This window comes from Pseudorca crassidens, chromosome 8 (genome assembly GCF_039906515.1).
Source record: "Pseudorca crassidens isolate mPseCra1 chromosome 8, mPseCra1.hap1, whole genome shotgun sequence".
In the NCBI taxonomy this organism is placed as follows: domain Eukaryota; kingdom Metazoa; phylum Chordata; class Mammalia; order Artiodactyla; family Delphinidae; genus Pseudorca; species Pseudorca crassidens.
In genome coordinates, this window is record NC_090303.1 from 26,490,829 (window position 1) to 26,509,136 (window position 18,308).

General features: G+C 37.3%; 1 protein-coding gene across 6 annotated transcripts in view; it reads right to left on the minus strand.

Moving 5' to 3' along the window:
• The window catches only part of CACNA2D1 (calcium voltage-gated channel auxiliary subunit alpha2delta 1), a 512,643-nt gene that overhangs the window by 109,936 nt on the left and 384,399 nt on the right, over window positions 1-18,308 (minus strand). For all 6 annotated transcript variants that reach the window (XM_067746078.1, XM_067746077.1, XM_067746079.1 and 3 more), the window contains 3 exons: window positions 17,816-17,885; window positions 15,216-15,266; window positions 12,703-12,802 (listed from right to left, as the gene is read on the minus strand). In XM_067746078.1, the coding sequence (XP_067602179.1) occupies window positions 12,703-12,802; window positions 15,216-15,266; window positions 17,816-17,885 (221 nt within the window). The remainder of the gene's footprint in view (window positions 1-12,702; window positions 12,803-15,215; window positions 15,267-17,815; window positions 17,886-18,308) is intronic.

Below are 18,308 nucleotides of genomic sequence, written 5' to 3' on the forward strand. Positions count from 1 at the left end.
AGGCAAGATCCTCCATCAGCAAAAAGACTAAGACTCAGTGAAGGGGGCTTCCCTGGTGGCGCAGGGGTTGAGAATCTGCCTGCCAATGCAGGGGACCAGGGTTCGAGCCCTGGTCCGGGAAGATCCCACATGCCGCAGAGCAACTAAGCCCGAGCGCCACAACTACTGAGCCTGCGCTCAAGAGCCCGCAAGCCACAACTACTGAGCCCATGCACCACAACTACTAAGCCTGTGCTCTAGAGCCCGTGAGCCACAACTACTGAGCCCACGTGCTGCAACTACTGAAGCCCACGCACCTAGAGCCCTTGCTCCACAACGAGAAGCGACCGCAATGAGAAGCCCGTGCACCGCAAAGAAGAGTAGCCCCTGCTCTCCACCACTAGAGAAAGCCTGCACGCAGCAACGAAGAGCCAACCCAGCCAAAAATAAATAAAATAAATACATTTATAAAAAAAAAAACTCAGTGAAGGCCCAGATGATGATTAGCATTTTTAGCAATAAAGTATTTTTTAATTAAGGTATGTACATCATTTTTTAAAGACAATGCTATTGCACTCTTAACAGACCACAATTTAATGTAGACATAACTTTTATATGCACTGGGAAGCTAAAAAGTTCGTGAAACTTGCTCTATTCTGGTGTCTGGAACTGAACCGGTAATATCTCTGAGGTATCCCTGAATTTTGAAAAATTTTACCTGTTAGGTGCAGTTATTCATATGTGTTTACTGGAAGTGAAGTCTTTTCATAGTCCTTATAGACCCAGCAAATAAATCAATAACTGTTGTACTTTTAAAAACTATAGTTCAATTCAAAATGCAAGTATTCCCTCTGCCTCACCTTAAGAATTACTTTGCTATTTCAAAAACTGCAAATACAGTTAATTTCTAATTATAAAAAACTATCTTGAGTGCATCATGTAATTAATGGAAAAATATTTATCATACTTGTCAACACCTTCCTATAAACTTTCCTTATACTTGCAAAGCAATTAAGTTATCCTCTGGCAATCTCTCTTTTGAAAAATTAAATAACCTTGATTACTTGCCCTGCAAGTAATATAATTACTAAATTTGTCCATTATTTCAGACTCTTTTCTTCACAGTCTGTAATTTTTTATGTCTTTTAAATGAAGATAATTCTAAGAAGCACTGATTTTTTTTTGCCTTAACAAACAGTACTTTAAAAAAAATTGAAATATAGCTGACTTACAATATTGTGTTAACTTCAAGTGTACAAATAGTGATTTAGTTTTTTTTTCTTAAAGAAACAAGTATATAAGAGAGAGAAAACTCTGGTTCTCTTAATGAACTTAATTCTACTCCTTCCTTCTGCTCTTTTTTAATACCTCCCTCCAAAAAGCAAATGGCTACAAAATAAAATATTCATAAACGTCCATAAAACTAGCAATTCTATGAATTAAAAGGTCTTAAAATCTAAGTCAATGATATGCATGATCAGTTATAACAAGCCCCAGACAGAGGCCTGCTGGACTTTGCTAAAAGTACCTCCCTAAGGTACCCTGATTTCCTCATTGCTTAATAATCACCTGGGAGACTTGCTAAATGCAGATTCTGGCTCTGCAGGTCTGGGGTAGAGCTTGGGATTCTGCATTTCTAACCAGCTGCCAGGCGCTGCTCAGGCTGCTTGGCCACAGACCTCACCTCAAGAAGGAAGGGCATAAACTACAATATTCTTGTTCGTTGACATAAATGAGATATGAATCAACATAAAGTTTTCCTGAAATCTAGATGGATGACTATTTGATAAGACACGAAATGAAATTACTCTCCTAGAATTCATATGTCACAAAACTGTACTGGTGTGCCAAATATCTTTTATTTTACTTGAATTCTTGCAAAAGGGCCTGTTTTGCAAGGCCCTTTTTGCAAAGTGATTTGCAAGGCCCTTTTTAAAAGTGATTTTGAGAAATCACTTTTAAATTTAAATTGTGCCACAACTTACAAATGTGCTCATTATCATATGCAGAGTAGGAAAGTCCCTAAGCTAAGAAAACCATGCCTTTGTCTAGGAACACATGAGGGATATTTTAGAAAGGAAACTGAAATTTAAAGCACATAGGAAAAGGAACAATCCAAATCATGTCTTTCTTGCATATACAGTGCAATTCGATACATAAACAAAGCCCCACTCTGACATTAGTAGGTGTTAAACTGTCAAGCCAAGGACTGGGAAGTGTCTGAGATTTATCCTTCTTGCAAGCTAATGAGTAATCCACCTATAGTTTCATAGACACTGGCAGAAAAATACAAGCCCTTTGGGTCAGAGAGAAAAGGCCGCTTACTACTCATAGCAATACCAATAGCAGTACCAAGAGCCAGACTGCCACCTTTGCTCACACTCACAACTCAATTCCCACAGGAGGATGGGAAGAGGGCCGGGGGTCACCTGCATAGGCAGTAGGTGTGTGTCAGGCAAGGAATCCCAAGATGAGGAAGGCCTTGATCTCATACAGGGGCTGCTGGCAGCTGGCCCATCCTCCTCTCCAGATAGACAATATCTTAATTACTCTGCATCGTATGTAAATCTCTTCTGGGGAAGGAGGCATCTCTATCTTTACTTATCCTGGAGTGTACATAAATCTGGGCAGACTGACTGTAAATGCTCAGACTTGAAGCAATGTGACACATTCACGAAGAACTGTCTCCTAACAGTTGGTAGAAAAGTGTTGGAAGACGACAACAACAGCAGCAATAATAATATCCAGAAAAATGATTACAATAAATAAGCACTTTTCATGTGTTATTCCATTTGGTGCTCAATAACTTAAAGGCAAGTTAAATATGGTTCTATTTCAAAGAGGAGAAAACAGATCTGTAAGCCTTAAGTAACTTGTATAAGCTCACATAACTAGTAGTTTTGAGGCAGGAGGCAGATGGGCACCCCGCCCCCCATGGCCAGCAATTGGAGATTCCTTCCCTGTAGACCGATACTCCAAGACGAGAATAGCAGGACAATTGAGAGAGAAGGCTGGGTGCTGCCCAAATAGAAGATAACAGACCACGTATTTCCATTCTCGAAGTCAAGGAGACCCTCCCAACTAGAAAGCTTCTTGGAGGTCAAAAAGGGAGGGGGCGCCACCCCATAGTAAGTGATGCCAACTACCCATAAGCCTTTTCACTAGCATCCATCTTGGCTCAGAGATGCACAGGCACATGTGGCAGGATCCTGAGATACACCAAATACGGACTCAGAACTAGGCAAATCAAATGACTGGCCAAAGGAAACTTGGAAGAAATGCCCCAAAGAGTGATTCAAGCTACCGCGAGGGTGCAACTCTCTCTCTGAGTCCGCCCATGTGTCTAACCACATGTACTGTACTCCTTTCCCTCCTAATAAATACTTCACTTGTTTCACTACCTTCTATCTTTGTGGGAATTCTTTTCTGCAAAGCCGAAGGGCCAGGGCCTCGTCACTGGCCACTGGTCTAGTGGCTAGGATTTGGTGTTCTCACTGCTGCGACCCGACCTCAATCTCTGCCTGGGAGCTGAAACCCTGCTTCAAGGCGCGGCAGGCCAAGGCCACCTGAGATCAATTTCAAAGGTTGTGCATTACTCCTATGCAATTCTATGAGTACATATAAGAGGCAGGATTGTGAGAAGAGTGGGAAGTAGGGCACTTAACCAGAACTTAGCCTGACTAATGTCACCGAATCCTTTCATCATGATCATCCCTTCCCAGCCTCCTATGTGGCTACGGATCCTCACTCCTCATTTTGCACTGGCATTTAGAGATTGTCACCTCTAGAATTGTTGTTTAGTGACTACAGTTGGGGCAAGGGGTAGAGTTGATTTTTTTCTTAAAGTTATCTCCTACAACTAATAGCAAAGATATTATAAGGAGTATTTTGATTATTTCTTTCTGATGAATAACCAAAGATAGCACTTTAAAATGACCACAAGTTAGGAAAGCTTCCTGCAAGAAAACTGACTCAAAGATCAGTAACGAAATCCTAACATTTGCATCTAATTCTTAAATAAAAATATGTGATTTTACTGAAACACAAGACCATCTTCTTCAGTTGTTAATTTTTCATATATTGTCCATAACCAGCATACATTTTCCTTTCATTCTCCACTGGCTTGCAGTATTTTTCTCCTAATACGTCAAACTTCCTCACTTTCATAAACAAATACCACTCTTTGTGTCAACATTTGAAATTTTGCCTGCAAATCAGAACATGCTGTGATTGAATTGCTGCTCTTATCATCTACCACTTAGTTCTATCAAAGTATATAACTGGATTAGTGGGAAAACAGCTACATTATGCCTGCATTTAAGCTTTGCCTAACAGCAGGCTTCCTGTCTGCAACAAAGAACAGCTCTGGAGATTACAGAAACACTAGGAAATGATCAACATTTGTTCTGACATTTTATGTGTGATTGAAGCATAAAAATTACCGTTCTCAAAAAAATAAAGAAACTTAGATACATAAGCCTAAAAGTGAGAAGCTGCTTAATTTTTCTGTCTGATGGTTCTAGGCAACATTGGGAAAGCGTTCATACAGACTGCATCATAACTCGGGATGACAGACGTGATCTTAGGTTATGAGGATGAAGAGAAATGCATGAGGGCTTTGTGGGAAGATTACTGTCAGAATTAATTATAGAATCACTACCAGATTTCCTCAGTGCCTTATTATTATGCCTCCCTGAAGTTACAAAAGCTAAAAGTTATATTGCTTCTTTCCTAGACTTTCAAGCAGTTTCAGAGAGAAAAATATACAAGCACATCTGCGTGCATACACACACATAAAGCCCAGGAGATTATAACTATATTAGAAGGGTTTTTTTTTTCCATAGACTCTCTACATCATTAAGTTATTACATTTCTATTTAATGAGAAAGGGCTATCTTTTAAAGACAAAAATATGATTTTACTTTTCTTTGACCAAAATGTTACATAAGAATTAATTCTTTTAAGTTTTTTACAATTAATTTTTATTGGAGTATAGTTATTTTACAATGTTGTGTTAGTTTTAAGTCTCTTTAAATGTATCACTTTCAGGTATTTTTTTCACCCAACTAATAAAAATGAAGAATTTCTTTTAAATTATGAAGTTGATGTGGTTGACATTAAATATTATATAAATGTAAATAACAATCTATGTAGTTTGATAGAAGCAAAAGGACACATGATAAAGGAAGTAAATAAATTTATAAAAGGAGACACATTACCTAAGCAAAAACGTATAATCCAGATATAATGTTTAAGTGTTTATCTGTAATTATAAGAATAATCCAATTCATATATGCTTTTTCAAGCCAAAATACGGCAGATTTCTTAAAACAAGTCCTCCACTGAAACATAAATAACCTTCTTCTTCAAAAATTAATAATAAATTTAGATTTAAAAGAAGCATTTCTCCTTGCTATTATAACCTAATCATATTTTATCTCAGAATTTCTAAGAATTCGAATAGCTTGGAATTTTATTTAAATATATCAGATTATGCACTAAAATTAGTAAACTTACTTTATATTTTCCTTCAGGATCCAACCACATAACTTTGTGGATAAATCTAGACTAATAAATGAAAACAGCTGTGCTCCAATCCTGGCTTCTCACTTAGAAAAGTTACTACACCTTATGTTTCTTTATCTATAAAATTTAGGTCAGGAATATTATCTCCCTCACAAGGTTGTTGTGAAGAATCAATGAGTTACTCTGAAAAACTTGGAACAGTTCCTGTCTCATGAGCAGTGTTAAAAAAATTAACTCTAGTAATTCACTATAATGGGATTAAATTGAAGATTAATACACAAATTAGATAAATAATGAACACATACCTACTTTAGATCTTGTTCGTATTGATTTTCTGAAGGGTAAATCTATGTCTGGAATAATATGATCAGCCAATATCATTCAGTGACTTTTCAACCATGAAAATGTACTAATGTTTTTTTCTCAAATAACAGAATTAAACAAAAATATATAGTCAATAAAAAAAATCAGAGTATAGTTGACAAAAATATCTCCTTATGGTAAATAAGGACCATAAACCACAAAGTAAATTAATGAACCTCAACTAAATAAGCCAATATACTAGGAACTGAGACCAGTAAAAAATTTCTCTGGGAGTTGAGTGGGATATCACTATGACTTTATCATAGTGTATGATGAAGCATCTTCTGCAATATTCACCTTAGAATTTACATCTTTTAATATCACTTTCTCCCTATTTTTGAATACATAACTGAGATATTTTCATAATTTTTAACTCGACACATTGAAATACATTACTTCCATATCAAATGCATTCCCAGTTCTTTCTACAAGCAACATATTCACTTTGCCTATGTGCTTTCAGTTCACATATTCAAGTTACATCAAGTGAGGACGCCCCAGCAAGGATTTACAAAGAGCTGTCAAGGCATCAATAAAGCTTATATTAACCTGATTCACAGAAATCACAAGGAAAGACCTTGCTATTTTGTTTCTTAAGAAGTTAGCTAACAATTTTCTTTAACGAAATACACATTTGGGCTTCCCTGGTGGTGCAGTGGTTGAGGGTCTGCCTGCCGATGCAGGGGACACGGGTTCGTGCCTTGGTCCAGGAAGATCCCACATGCCGCGGAGCGGCTGGGCCCGTGAGCCATGGCCGCTGAGCCTGCGCGGCTGGAGCCTGTGCTCCGCAACGGGAGAGGACACAACAGTGAGAGGCCCACGTATCGCCAAAAAAAAAAAAAGAAATACACATTTAACAACCATAATATTTTTAGGAGAAGCAAAGGTCTTTAAAACTTGTCAGGCATTAAGAATCTCAAAGGCGAACAAACGTATGGACACCAAGAGGGGAAAACCGCCGTGGGGTGGGGATGGTGGTGTGCTGAATTGGGCAATTGGGATTGACATGTATATGATTGATGTGTATAAAATTGATGACTAATAAGAACCTGCAGTATGAAAAAACAAACAAAAAGAACTAATACTAAACTTTCTTTGGGTTATTTGTATGGAAATATGTTAATATAAATGTTTCAGACATTACATGAAATTTCTAAAAATCGTATGTGTTCTGGTATAATGTTATAAGTCATAATTCTAGTTATTACTTTAAAATGTATATCTCAGAAATAACTAAATTTCCTTGTCAATTCCCATTATTATGAACTTTCATCAAATCTTTAACCGTGGTCATTTTTAAGTCTTTTGTCATTTCCAGAGTTCTGGGTGTCTGATGCTTTTGCAAAAATGTTCCTATAAAAGGCTTTCATCTTCACGGAATTCACAGAAAAGACTCTGACAAGTACAGGTGTCTGGTAACTGACTACACTGCTGAACTGAATGAAGCATTTTCAGAACTTCAGAACTCTAATGGAAAACTGATGAATTCATAAAAGTGCTAACAAAAGATCAAGATGAAAAAAAAATTAATTACATGGGACTGAGTGAACTGATGAGGATGATTATAATTTTTGTGACTTTCTGTTTGAATAAAAAAGAAAATCCAAGGACTCAGAGGCAAAAAATATACAAATCAATTTTCACTGCAAAGTAAAGGAGCTGTTACAGTGGAGGATTCCTGGACTGAATGTCAATATTATGACATACTGTGAATGTGTTTTGTGATTGGTAATTGCAATCATTGTTGCTTTTGTTGTGGTCATCCATTTACAATGCTTGGTGTCAGTTGATTTATGTCTTGTAAAAATAAAATACAGTGTGTGTGTGTGTGTGTGTGTGTGTGTGTGTGTGTGTGAAAAAAAAAACGAATCTCAAAGGCAATCCCATCTAAGGTTTTTATTTTAATTAGGAAAGAATCATTGATTGCTGTCTAAAAGTTGAAAGCATAAAATTCATTCAAAGCCATTTCTACTGTTCAGTCAGAAAATCTTTTGAAGCATATTTTTTAATAGCACTGTTAAGTTTCTAACTGAGGCAGATGCTACTGGTGCCCCATCCATATTTCCTCACATATCAGCCCAAATTTAACTGTCCAAGATTTCTGGGAGCCTTTTGCTTGTGCACATAGTGGCCTGGGAACACTGGGGAATTAACGTCCCTTGGGAGCAGTCATTAACTTCAAATACCACAGCACACTGTCCCCTCGGAAAGAATAATTTCAATTCATGCAATCTACCTTGGTTCACAGAATTGCCCAGAGGATTAAGCTCTACTCACTCACCGTGGTAACTTGTTTGATAACCCACTGTTTATCAGTTCTCTTCTTTTTTTGGCTTTACTTCTCACATTTCTCTCAATCTTTCTTAGAATTACTTTCCAAATAAGCCATTTGTACTTGAATCCTTACCTCATGAACTATTTCAGAGGAAAGACAATATAAGTTGATACTAGCAGAGGTCTTAGGAAACATGGTCAGGATGGGATTCCAGAATTAAATCATTCACCAGCCATGTGGCAATAAAGATTCCTTTGGTAATTGGCTATATATCAGTGATAACTGGAGTAAAGAAAACCCCTCAGAGGCTACAGCATCAAAACTGCTAAGATTTTTACCTGTAGTGACTGGAACACAATACAGAATAAAGGGGAGGCATCTAGCAGTTGAGAAATATGGTGACAACGGTAATTAAAGGGGCTTGGAGTTGGCTGGTTGTTAAATTCAATGAAAAAAGTGACAACCTCAGATCAGCCAACTACCAACTAAGGGCAAAGTGTGAAAGCCAGAAGATATACAGGAGCCAATAAAGAGATTCTAATTTTTTGATGTGAGAAGGACGACGTGTGCTAGAAACAGACACAGAATTCGCTTTTGAAAGGCACATAACAAGGCCGCATCCACACGCATGGCAGGTTTCTATGCAAAAGTCACCGCACTGATAGGCAAAGAATGGGATCTTAAGAGTAGAATGGGGACATGGGTAGATGCTAGTGAGAACAATGAACTTCCAGATTCCCCTATACCCTCTGGGTACGGAGAAGTAATCTCTTCCTCTTAGAAGGTAGTAGCTTCTCCCATTCCTAGAGACCATAAAAGATGATGCTCTCTCTTAAGATCTGATCTCATCTCCCCTCATGGCTCTAGGCAACAAAGAGACCAGGTCTCAACATGGCCTACCTGGAAAAATAGTCTCTGTTCCAGGAAAACAGAAAAAGAGAATATTCAACAAAAGAGATGCAAGATCTGTCTAATATGAACAGCAGATACTGGGAGAACATGCCAGGGGATGGATGTTGATGGATCTTGAGGCAAAAAACACCTTGTTATCAACCTGGTGTGAGGGAGCAACTAGCCTGAGATAAGACAACACCACTCCTACATAGGGGCAAAAGGCTTAGCTGGTTGGCCAATGCCCTTGAAGAAGCAAGAATGGAAGACCTTCCCCAGACAAAGAGTTCTGGAGAGGAAGCGTGAGGATGGACCTATGGGAGTAGGCATGAAATGTGCAGATCTCTGTCTCACATCAATCCCCACTAGAGAACATTCATACAGAGGAGGTACTGAACAACTGAGTGGAGAGGAGGATTTGTCCGTTGTATGCAGCAACTGTCCATAAATGCAGCAGCCAGGTAGCAGAGAAAGAGGGGATATATGTGGGCCTAAAAACATGGGCTCTTTCTCATTAAGTGGGATATAGCTATCGCGATTAGTGAATGGCTAACCCATTGGAAACTGTCCGATGCTGAGTCTTTACTACAGTATCACTCTTCAAAAAGACATTCAACAACTTGATTTCAAACAGACTGTATTCGATTTTATCCCTCTGGAATGGGGTGGCGTCAATTTTGCTTTTCTTGCTATTGATACATGTTTCAGGTAACAGTTCCCCTTTCCTGTTTGCAATGCCTCATGCAGGATCATTAATCCTCTGGATTCACACACTGTCTGATTTATCATTATGGGATACCATCATGGAATCCTACATGATGTCTCCTCAAATCAAGCAATCTATTTTATGGTGAAGGAGGTCCAACAACAAACAAATGACCACAGGATCCACTGGGTCTACCATATACTGCATCACTTAGAAACAGCCAGCCTGATAAAACGCTGGGATAGTCTCTTAAGTGTGCAACTAAAGCTCCAGCTTGCAGATGACAGTCTTTGAGTAGGAATGTTGTCCTTCAAGGGGCAGTATGTTCTCTGAATCATGGTGCTAAGTCCACTGATATGCTGGCATCAGACTGTGTCCACTCATAAAAAGCAATGTTACATTTTCAGGAATTTTTAAATGATAAAGGGATCAATCCAACAAGAGAATATAATACTTGCAAATATCTATGCATGCAGTATAAAGCACCTAAACACATAAAGCAAATATTAACAGACATAAAAGGAGACACTGACGGTAGTGCAATAATAGTAGGGGACTTTAATGCCCCACTTTTATTAATGGATAGATCATCCAGACAGAAAATCAATAAGGAAACACCAGCTTTAAATGTTAGATGCCATCTTTAAGGATCATTAACTGGATACAGTGGACATACTGGACAGGTTTCTAACTACCATCACCTGTAATTTTTTGTTACATTTCTCTCTCTTATGGTCAGTCTATTCTGCCCATGCATATGGAAGGCTGGTACTTAAAACCACAGCTCACTTGGCCTTGAGGCAGAATAACTTTGAAGTTCATATTCTATACAGCTTCTAGGATACCTCAAGAGGATTAAAATCCCTTTAAATTAAATTCTTTTAATTGGCATTCTTCCTTCCTTCCCTTGCCTAATTTCCTTTAATTGGTTGTGTTTCCTGGGATCCTGTCCCCAAAAAACCATTTACACTTGAATCCATGAGTAAGAATCAGGAGGAAGCGAGATTAAGACATTAACCATATTTAATGTCTGCTGGTTTTATCTAAATTTCATTAGATATGCCAAATCTGTACTGAATTTAATGTTTTTCAACTTTATCTTTTGCTTTGCCAAAGATAATATTTTGTTAGCAACCTTTCCAATGCCTTTGTAATAAACAATATTTTTATGTACAAATTAAACTAAATGGTTATCTTTTTGATCATTTTATTTGGGAGACCAAGCATTACATTTTACTTGTTCTCATTTTGTTGAATAAGTCGTGAGCTAACACCCAGGGTCAGATTATAAAATCAGACTGACATTAATCAGAGCTCTTAAGCAGTATCAAATTTTACTAATAATATCAAGGATGCAGACAAGCTAAGGGACTGCTAAACGTTCAGATAAAGCATAGAAAGATCTGGGTATGGAGGGCAGTTCCCCAGATGTTATGAGCTGAACTGTGTCCCCCTCAAATTCCTATGGTGAAGTCCCAATCCCTGGTACCTCCAAATGTAACAGTAATCATAGATAAGTTCTTGAAAGAGGTGAGTAAGTTAAAAATGAGGCCATTAGGGTGAGGGTATAAACCACTATGACTTGTGTCCTTATAAGAAGAGGAAGAGACACTAGTCTGCACAGAGGGATGACCATATGAAGTGGTAGCAAGAGGGCAGCCATCTGCAAGCCAAGGAAAGAGGCCTCAGTAGAAACTGACCCTGCCGGCACCTTGATCTTGGACTTCCAGCCTCCAGAACTGTGACAGAAAAATTTCTGTAGTTTAAGTTACCCAGTCTGTGTTATTCTGTTACAGCAGCCTCAGAAAACTAATAGACCAGGTCCTACATTACTGTATTGGAGACATTCCTCTGGGCCCAGATGAAAGCGGTCTCAAAAAGAGCTTTGCAGGGTGAGTATTTAAACTATGAAATATCTCCAGTTTATTACCCAGAGAGTTATATTACCTGCTAGATAGTTTTAAAGGAATCCTGCTTCATTGATCTTGGGCTCTATTTATGAGTTACCCTTAGCTAGGGAATATCCTGCTAAAAGCATTTTTGGAGTGATTCCTCTTCCTCTTAGTAAATATGATTTATCTAGTTACTTGAGGCTCTGGTTGACAAGAGACTATATTCAGTTCCTCTGCCTACTTTTTTCCAGGGGGTACCCTTCCAGTGAAGGGAGTAAATTGACTGTAGGCCAGCTGCTTTAACTTCCTCCCATGTGGTTTTAGAGGTAGATCCATTCTCTTATGTTCAGTACAAAATGACCTCACCACAAATACCTCTTCCCTCACGTGCATCTCTATGAATATAACCACTTCAGATGTGAAATTATATCAACCAGTACATGGCCATGAAATTTTCTGCCAAAATTCTATGAATTAAAGTGAGATACAGTAACATTCATTTTGTCCTGTTTTATTTGCTTCAGAGTTCAATGCTCTCTAGCTATGAGGAGGAAAGTCTAAAATGGTTCCTGGAAACAAGAATTTTAAGAAAGCACATTCAAATATCTATTGGTTCTCATGTTCATAATAAAAAAAACCTTTAAAAACATAATACATTATGGATATGTGTCCAGTATGAAAAAGGAGCGTTACAATGAACAGAAAATTGCCATACGATTACACTGCCGAGTCACTATTTATTGGGAGTTACAATGATATCAATGAGTACGGGGGTTCACGTCAACTGTTTAAGCACCTCTGAGTCAAAGAGAATATATATAATTTTTTCCTTCATGTTCATTCCTTCAATCACTCCATTCATGGGTAAATCCTCAAACATTCAGAAAGGACCTTTGTGTGGAAGTATGGGAGAATGAGTAACAAGAGAGGATAGCTCCGTAAGACAGTCTTGTAATAGGACCAGAAATATCTCAGCCTATCTATGACAAAACACTATAAAGTATTTAAAACCAGAGGGAGATAAAAATTGTAGATTGTACTCAGCAAAAATGCAGTCATCATATACTTACTGAAGCTACGTTCACAAAATCATCATCTGAGAGGGTTTCCAACATTTCAGAGACAGATGTTCGGATCAGTTTAAGTGTCAATCCACTAACACTCCCACTCCTATAAAAAAAATGAGTCCACACATGTTAATGACCATGTAGTTAATTAACATCATACACCCTAAGGAAACGCAACTTATGCACTGACTCTAGATAATAATATTCAAATAATTTTGTCTTCAAAAAACCAGTAGTAGAAAAAGTCCTATTTTTGATAGCAAGTAGAAATAAATTACAAAAAATCTTGTCTTTCTTTCCAACAAGCATCAGAATGTATATTTTTCTAACTACAATGAAAATTACACGTCAAGTGACAATTTTAAGAAACTGTGGATACTCATGGCATATTCACTTATTGAGGAAATATACACTGAATACCAGCTCTGTTAGCCAAGTTAGTAGTGAGGGCTACAGAGGTTAATAGATACAGTCATTGCCCTAGGGAGCTCATTGTTTGACTTGATTAAACCAATAATTATGAAGCAGCATAATAATTTGATAATAGATTTGTAAATGCAATGCTTTGTTTTATACCCTAAAGTAGATATTCTTTGGGGTTTAGTCTTCATTTTTCTTGTCTCTACATATTTTATGATCCTGTATGACCACATCTATTTGCAGGGCTCATCTCTAGGCAATTAACTTCCACTTTTATGTCTCTAGTTGCCAACTTCTTCCCAGTTTTACTTTTCTAGCTGTTATCAGATGTCTCATCTATGCCACTTTGCTTCTGTCATCCTTCCATCTGAAATTCCACTCTCTTTCCTCTCCCTTCCCATGCCTGCCTTGTTAAATCTTAGCTATAAGGATTCAATTCCAATTTTATCTCCTTAATGAAGTCTTTCCTGACACTTTAAAATGAAATGTGCTCTCTCATCTATGTATTCCTTCAGTGCTGTGTCATACTTTATATCTCTCACTTCCTACAATTGTTTTAATTTACTGATGTGAATATGGTTTAATTTCACTAATACATCTGAATCATCTTTGAGATCAGGGACCATGTCTTAATCATCTTTGTATCATCACATTGTATATAGGATACCCTCAACACATTTCCGTTGAAATAATTTTTAAAAATGGCATTACAACTTCATCTACATTTTTATCCCACTTGGTATCCGACATGGGTTCCAAAGATTTTAATAAAAGAAATTATTTCAGGAAATTAGCATATATCCAATAGGATTATAACATATTGCATTACCATTCAGATTTATATTTCAGAAGAATATCAAGGATTAGCATATGTACAAACTCTATAATAACTTAATTAAAACAAGATGAAGTTTAAATGCATTGTAACAAATGAAATGAGATTTAATATTTGTTACATTTGTCAAATTCAGTTATCTTCTCTTTCTCAGGCAAGGTTATAAGATTTTAAACTTATTCAATTCACATTATAATGGAGAAATTTTCAAACGCTGACACTATCCTATGAAATGAATTTAGTTGCCTATAAAACACTAGATTCTGTTTCTTCCAGTGGCAAAGAACAGATGAGGGTATATTTTTATTCTCTCAGGGAAAATAATATAAGCATTTTATACCTCACGTTTTTAGTTCCTTGGTATTGCTCTTAAAAACTAAATCTCCAAAGCAGGATATATTCTTCACTATGTTCTACCGTTTCACCTTCTATCTTATTGGAAGATTACACACACACGCGCGTGCGCACACACACACACCCCCTAACTTGAAGCAATGTGACAAAAAAATAAAATGACCAATATAAAAACTCATGAGATTCTTTCTTGTATTTCAGCATTGCCCTTGAGAAAGGCCTAGTATTGCCATTCAATATATGTAATATTTATCTATTGATATTTTGTGGCCAATCCCTAAAAGATATCTGAATCGTTAATAACTAAGTGACAACTAATTATTCTACTTTTATTTTTTTTTTTTTTTTTTTTTTTTTTGCGGTATGCGGGCCTCTCACTGTTGTGGCCTCTCCCGTTGCGGAGCACAGGTTCCGGACGCGCAGGCTCAGCGGCCATGGCTCACGGGCCCAGCCGCTCCGCGGCATGTGGGATCTTCCCGGACGGGGCACGAACCCGTGTCCCCTGCATCGGCAGGCGGACTCTCAACCACTGCGCCACCAGGGAAGCCCTAATTATTCTACTTTTTATGGAAGCAGAAACAGCTTGGATTTAGCAACCATGTACTTTCATATTGTTTAAGATATAAAGCAAAAAACTGGAAGCAAATCAATAATTTTTCAAAAAGTTCAGATTTAGAACCAAGCCATAATTTTCAATTTTGACATAGATTCCTCTCATTTTCAATAAGAGAATTTTTGTTTGTTTTGTTACTGCCTTAATTTGATTTCTTTGTCTGGATATAAAAGCCATCATAATTATTCCTTGTCTTTTTTTCAACCTATTTTCTAGTCCCAACCTACTACTGTTATCTAAAACTCCTCCCTATATTCTCAGTATATGAAAATTACGTAATATTTAACTACTCACACGTCAACCAGAATAAGCATGTCTTTAGGAGATGCGGCTCCTTGGATGTACCTGTAACAAATATCATACGAATAAGTTTTTCTCTTGTAAAATATCAAGCATTGATATTTGTTGAACTGCTATTTACTAATCTCTGAGATATTTTCCAAGCAAGGCCCTACTTCCATTCTATCTAGGTAGACGATGCTCTTTTATTCACAATTCTGTAACATCAACTTTAGAAAAGCTACATTTAACATAAAAGAAATGTCAGAGGCATAATACATAAGGTATGTTTTACAGATATTTATAACAAAGGAATAAGAGATGTGCTTTAATACTAGGAGCAAAAGAAATTAACATCTGGAAGAACATTTCCCTTAAAAAAAAAAAAAAAAAGTTATCCTAAATTCCATTTTGCTGACCATAGGTTCTAAAACTCACTCTAAAGAATAATAATAGGGCTTCCCTGCTGGCGCAGTGGTTAAGAATCTGCCTGCCGATGCAGGGGACATGGGTTTGAACCCTGGTCCGGGAAGATCCCACATGCCACGGAGCAACTAAGCCCGTGCACCACAACTACTGAGCCTGCGCTCTAGAGCCCACGAGCCACAAATGCTGAGCCCACTTGCCACAACTACTGAAGCCCTCACACCTAGAGCCCGTGCTCTTCAATGAGAAGCCACCACAATGAGAGGCCCGCGCACCGCAACAAACAGTAGCCCCCGCTCACCACAACTAGAGAAAGCCCGTGAGCAGCAACAAAGACCCAATGCAGCCAAAACTAAATAAATAAATAAATACATAAATAAAGAATAATAATAATAAAAACAAATAATAAGATTGTATCATATATTTAAACACACACAAAAAAACCCGGCAAAAATAGATGAGTGGTCTAATCTGACAAAGGGACAATAAAGACTGACAAAGGGACAATAAAGTAATTAAAAACAATATATAATGTTACTTCCAAGAGTTTCAAGTAGTGGTTCACAGACTTTATATTATCTTAAAAATCACCTGGAGAGCCAGTTCAAAATGCTGATTTCCACACTCAACCCCAGCCCTACAGATTCAGAATCTCTGCACGTGAAAAGAGACTCAAGGAGAATAGTTCAGCCACTGTAGAGATAAACTTAACTACAGGTGAATGATCCCGAAAACTCATGTTGCCTGGCCACAGGCTGATGGGAAGTGGGGACCTGCCTTCCCCAACAAGAAGAGCTGCATCTGAACTCAGTGTTCTACTTATTGTCCAAGATTCTAACTTCTCAGAAGCCTGCCAGATAACTTGCCAATAAGTTTTCAGGCAACATTCAGCACAATTAGTAACTATTCAGCACTATATGTTCATGAAACAGAGTTTACAGCTTGCATTCAAGTTTGTTTTTCTATTAGAAGGTAAAATGGCAGGGTTGCTGGGATATTCCAGTGGAAGGCAAATCTAGTTCATGTCTAGCATCTTGACAAATGGTCCTGACATGCCTCTCCATGAGGAAGACGGAGGACAGGATATCGTCTGCCTCTTCTAGCTGGGACCTAGTTTCTAAGTTTCCGCCGAAACAACTGGTTCCTGAACCCAAATCATGTGATGTCATAGGCTTTGCCTCCACTCAACAACCCATGGCTCCAAAGCCACTAACTTAGAGAAATATTGTCAAGAATAATATGTGGATTAATAATACCTGGTACTATTATACATGGTTGGTGTTTATGTAAATTGCTACTGGGACGTTTAATAGGGCATTTTAAAAGCCTTTCTTTGAATCAACTATTATGTCTCTTACAATTTGTCTGAACCCTAGCAAAAAGTCAGAAATAACCTAAATGTCCAATAATAGGGGATTTTTAAAATAAGTTACCATCTGGTCATTCTTTTAAAATGATGGTACTGTGTCTCTTATGAAAAGATATTGATATGAAAGAGTAGGTTACAAAGCACTATATTGTATAACATGTGAACTCATTAAAAAATATAGAACCACACGATTAAACACATTCAAAAAATGAATTAAAATGCACGAGTTTAATAATTGTTTCCCAGTGAGTGTAATTATAATGTATTTGGTATTTTTTGATTCATATGTTAGGAAAATGAGTTTATTTAGTAGTAAGGAACAAATAAACTTTTTTTTTTGAAAAATGAAACATAAGCTATATGACTATAACTAGGGGCAGCTCTTACCTTGGGGCTAGTTCTCATTAGTTCACCACCAGAGGCAAACTATATTCTACTCTATCTAGATGTTGATTATTAGAGCCCTACTCCAAGCAAACTGGGAGACTTTCAATAGAAATCCCCACCAGCTAAAAGAGATTTAGAAATGACATTGACTATAAAACTGAAAGTAGTCCATTTGAAATGCATTTGATGAATCATTTCAACAACTTTATTATCACTGCCCATTGAACTCATCATCTTCATTTAGCTTTAACTGTTTTAAAGTATAAATGTATAAAAAATTCAAATGTATAAAAGGGAAAAAAAGAGGTTTTGAAATAATCAGACAATACTCATCCTAATAATGGAAAGATCCCTTGCAACTTTTTAACAAACAAAAAAAAAGAAACCTTATTTTGTCTTTTTCATCTTTTCATGGCTACCCCAAAATTCTTACCATGGTCTCCTGCGTACATCATAAAGGTCAATCTTGTTTGGAGTTCTACTGTTATCAACCCATGGAGAAGCTTAAAAAAAGAGAGAGAGAGAGAAAGTGATTGAGAGACAGCAAGAGAGTGAGAGAGCGAGAGAGAGAATTTAAACTTCAAATAGAGAAGTTAAATCAAACTATTGGGTTGGCCAAAAAGTGCCTTCGGTTTTTAAGTAAAAATAAAAGACAGATTTTTCATTTTCACCAAGAACTTTGTTGAAAAACGTATTCACCTTTTTGTTCTACTACTTTCTGCTATTTTTCAGGCAACTTCGTAATTTCATTTCCCCAAAATTTTTTATCTTTTTGAGCAAAGAACTGTTCCAGGTGCCTTTTACAGTCTTCCAAGGAATTGAAATTTTTTCCATTAAGAGAATTTTTTAAAGACCGAAATAAATGGAAATCCGAAGGTATGATGTCCGGTGAATACAGCGGATGAATCAGAACTTCCCAGCCAAGC